We start from the raw sequence: 3,809 nt of genomic DNA on the forward strand, positions 1-3,809 counted from the left end.
AAGAAAATTTCTCTATATTATGATCTGGATTGTTGTACTAGATAACAATTTCTCATAGCATACCTGTCATAACTCTCAGGAAGGAGATAAGCAAGACACACCCATTTTCACCTTGTCACCGGTGAAGGATGGATTCTACTCAGTTGAGTTCCATTCATCAGTCACTTATTTACAGGCATTCTTCATCGCTGTTGCCGTTTTGAGCTGCCAGAAACTTCCAAGCTTTTTGGAAATGGGTAGCATGCTTGAAGATAACCTTAAGGAACCTAGTTCCAAGAACAACAACAGGCCTCAAGGAAAAGCACCCTTAAAGTACACTCCAATTCCACCACTCTCTCCTGTAGGAAGAGTTTGATTTGATGAGGGTTTTTTCTTTTTTTATTTATCTATTTTTTCTCCCGGTTTATAGTTAGCTTTTAATGATCTACAAGTAGCTGAGAAGAGTAGCAATTTAATGCACTTTAACACATTTCTCTAGCCCCTCCAAACTTTTTTCTTTCTACCCTTTTCATACATGCAATCTGGTATAGCATTACTCCTTTCACCAGAGAACATGTTGTTGCAGATATGGTTATGCTCATTGTGCTCTTTTTATTCATTGTACAAAAGAAACCGCTGCAACATCAGCATCTTTGTACAAAGCAAACCTTCAATAAATGAAACCGGCAGGGTTTATCCTCTGCAGTATGAACTACAAAAGCAGTCTAATATGCTTGGAAGTGAAATTGTCAAGGGAAGTTTTATGTACGAGTTTGATGTATAAATCAACATATAAATTCACTTATGAAAATTAATCACATTTTTAGCCCCCATAAACATACCCACAGACAGATATTCTACTGCCATGAGTGAGGATAAATCAAAGTTAGAAGTATTTGTTGAATCATAAATTATGTTGATTTTTTGCATGAGGTAGTTCATTTCATTTCATTCCATTCATGATATGCAACGAGAGCAATATAAGTTTATAACCCGCAACGTAAAATTGTATCTCAAATTTGCAGAAATACGTCAGAAATATTCTGCGACAATGAAACTTATAAAACATGAGGTGTAAGAGCTTATAAATAAAGCAAATACTTATCATACATTATTATTTATTTGTTTAACTCCATCCTATGCATGAACATTATTTGTATTAAAGACTAGGGACAACTTAACAAATTCATTCATGCATGTACCACAGTTTTCAAAGATTACTATTTGAGCAGTGAAGTTACGAAACTTATAATGGACATTTTGGAGATGGTTGAAGACTTGAAGCTTTCAGCACAACCCAAAACAGAAATTGATAGAGTCACAGAAAATTAGAAAGTGTGATGTGAACTATATATGAGGGAACAAAGGCAACTTCATATCTATATCCAAGTATTCATTCATAAGTCTATTGGGGAAGCATGATGGATACAAATATACCACTGGCCATCAATCTTCTCGAACACATTGGTTACAAATTGCCCTCCCCATCTTCCTCCTTTTGTCTTGACAAATTCCATGCAAGTAACATACCCCATATCCCCTCTAGCATGAACCTTGATGTCTTCTAGCCTAATTTCTAGTGGAAATTCATAGTTTGCCCAAACCAAATTCCAGCTCTCAATAACATCATCATAACCAGATATCCCTTTTAAACCAGGGTGAACACAGCACACCTCGTCTTTCTTTGACCACAGGGCTTGCATTGCTGCCAGGTCCCCAGTTCTGAACGACTCATAAAACCGGCTGTTTATGCCGAATATTGTTGTCTTGCTATCTTTTTGGAGGTTTTTGAGCGTATCCCTTATTTTTGCTGCTTTAGCATAGTTCTCTTCCGCAATGGCATTCCGTAACTCCTCCTCCAAAGTTTGTTCATCCAATGCGATATTCTCACTACTCAAGATGCTCTCTGAGTCTTCACTTTTGACTCTTTGTTGCCTCCCTGATAGAAAACACAGGCACATATTAATGCATAGCTACAATCTGCAAAACAAGGACTAAAGAAACTTGGGGTTGTAGACACAGAAATCTGAACTCAATTAAAGTCAAGATATAACCAAAAAGACACTGGTCAACAACATAGAGACTACACACTAATCATGATATTATCGAAAAAAAAATGTCCCACCAATTCTCATTTCCACTTTTAAAAAAAGTTTTTATGTAGATATACAATCATTTTTGCCACTTCACCACCTAAAAGGTCTTATAACGCTAATTGGATGATTGCGTAAAACTCTTTTTTAGGTCATATAAACGCTAATTAGATGATTGCGTAAAACTTTTCTAAACTATCAATGCATACGCAATAAATTCTTAACTAAGGTTTCAAGCAAAGATATTTACTGTATCCTTGCTTTTGCAAGTTTGGCCATTGAGTGGCAGGCAGAAGACACAGTTGGTCACTTCTTCCAAAACTTTTGCCAAAAACTAATCTAACTGGATTAGAGGAAGGAAGAGAAACATAATGAAGCTTCTGAAAGTTATTGATGAATGAACCCGGTAAGAAATTAAATTCCTTGATTGTATTAGAAGAAAGACCCTGCATACAAAATTACAAATCAAGCGTTATGAAACAAGAAATTTTTTTCTTAAAACAGAAAAAGATGAGAAAATTATAATAATTTCAGGGGATGAGGGGAAAATGTGACTTTATGCTCAATCCTCAGCAACTTATCATTCAAATTTTCTTCAACAATATTCACAGAAGGCCATCTTAATTTAAAACAAGGTCAAATGCCCATATCATTGAAGATGCTTAAATTTTGCCAAAAGTTCCTGTTCATTCAGTTTAATTTAGGGTTTAGGGCCTAAACCCTAAGCAGTTTAATTCAATCTTCAATCAATCATGAAAATTTATTCAATTTAATGTTCAACTCATCCCTAGTGATCTTATCTGTTAAAATTCATCTGGAAACTTACATGTTACATCATAGAACTTCTCAATTCTATATATATTTTTGGAAATTGTGATATAAGTGAAACAAGAAAAATGGTAGCTCACATTGATGAAGATGGTTCCATGAAGCGCCATAGTTGGAAAATGCTGGTTCCAGAACTACAGCTGCAAGAAGAAAGCAAAACCTGAGTACTTGAAATCACAAGGAAGGTACGAAATATAAGATCAAGAATCAAGTACATGTCACATGGTTTCTTCTACTGAATCAATACATGTTCACATATCAAGAAATGGGCATGCTACATGGAATATTGTTGAAGCACCAAAATGAGTATTCAAGAACAACAAAGGGGGAAACTTTAAGCCATTGGGTTTCAGTTATTCAAAGCATTGATTCATTAAAGAAGAAAAGAAAAAAGATCTAGTAGAATGATAACATAGTGGGAATAAGAAACAAAGAGAAGTAAGAGCAAACATGTGAAGAAGAAGTTGAAAGAGAGAAGAGAGGAAGAAACCTTGGAGAGTAGAAAGGGCGAAAGGAAATGGAAGAACAGAGATCAAAGGAGACTAGGCGCGCTGGTGAAGAAGGTAAGGTGCCAATCGTTGATTGAAGGAAACAAAAAAGTGGCTAAGCCAGAAATATGAAAGAGGTAAGAAGATTGTAAGAATGAAGGAAACGGTGCCGTTTATTTCAGCAAAACCCTAAGACAGGATCTATTTTATTTTTCTCAAATAAAAATAAGAGGTAAGTACTGTTTTGGTCCCTAAAGTTTAGCGCCAGAATCGAAATCGTTTCTGATGCAATTTTCGACTTAAAACCGTCTTTAATGTTGCATTTCATTTTAAAATCGTCATTTTTAATAAAATTTTTTAATTTATTCCAAATTTACCCTTACTTTAACTTTAATAAAAAATATATAATTAAAAAAAAACG

General features: G+C 34.8%; 2 protein-coding genes across 2 annotated transcripts in view; one reads left to right on the plus strand and one right to left on the minus strand.

Annotated features, from left to right (window-relative positions):
- The window catches only part of LOC107474991 (uncharacterized), a 5,188-nt gene extending 4,343 nt beyond the window's left edge, over positions 1-845 (plus strand). The window contains exon 3 of the mRNA XM_016094630.3: positions 80-845. Within this exon, the coding sequence (XP_015950116.1) occupies positions 80-355 (276 nt within the window). The 3' untranslated portion in view covers positions 356-845. The remainder of the gene's footprint in view (positions 1-79) is intronic.
- Positions 846-1,317: 472 nt separating this feature from the next.
- On the minus strand, positions 1,318-3,523 carry LOC107474990 (F-box protein SKIP8). The gene is made up of 4 exons (XM_016094629.3): positions 3,391-3,523; positions 2,981-3,040; positions 2,323-2,518; positions 1,318-1,918 (listed from the first exon to the last, which is right to left on the minus strand). The coding sequence occupies exons 2-4, from the start codon at positions 3,008-3,010 to the stop codon at positions 1,377-1,379; spliced, it is 768 nt and encodes a 255-aa protein (XP_015950115.1). The 5' UTR covers positions 3,011-3,040; positions 3,391-3,523; the 3' UTR covers positions 1,318-1,376.
- Between the last annotated feature and the right edge of the window lie 286 nt (positions 3,524-3,809).

Source organism: Arachis duranensis, chromosome 2, assembly GCF_000817695.3.
Source record: "Arachis duranensis cultivar V14167 chromosome 2, aradu.V14167.gnm2.J7QH, whole genome shotgun sequence".
Taxonomy (NCBI): domain Eukaryota; kingdom Viridiplantae; phylum Streptophyta; class Magnoliopsida; order Fabales; family Fabaceae; genus Arachis; species Arachis duranensis.

Bases quoted from the DNA above. Each gene is read 5' to 3' on its own strand.
- LOC107474990 (XM_016094629.3), bottom strand. From the start codon at position 3,010: ATGGCGCTTCATGGAACCATCTTCATCAAT. The intron at 2,519-2,980 runs GTGAGCTACCAT...TTTTGTATGCAG, and splicing joins ATGGAACCATCTTCATCAAT to GGTCTTTCTTCTAATACAAT. The intron at 1,919-2,322 runs GTAAATATCTTT...GTTTTCTATCAG, and splicing joins CTTGCAAAAGCAAGGATACA to GGAGGCAACAAAGAGTCAAA.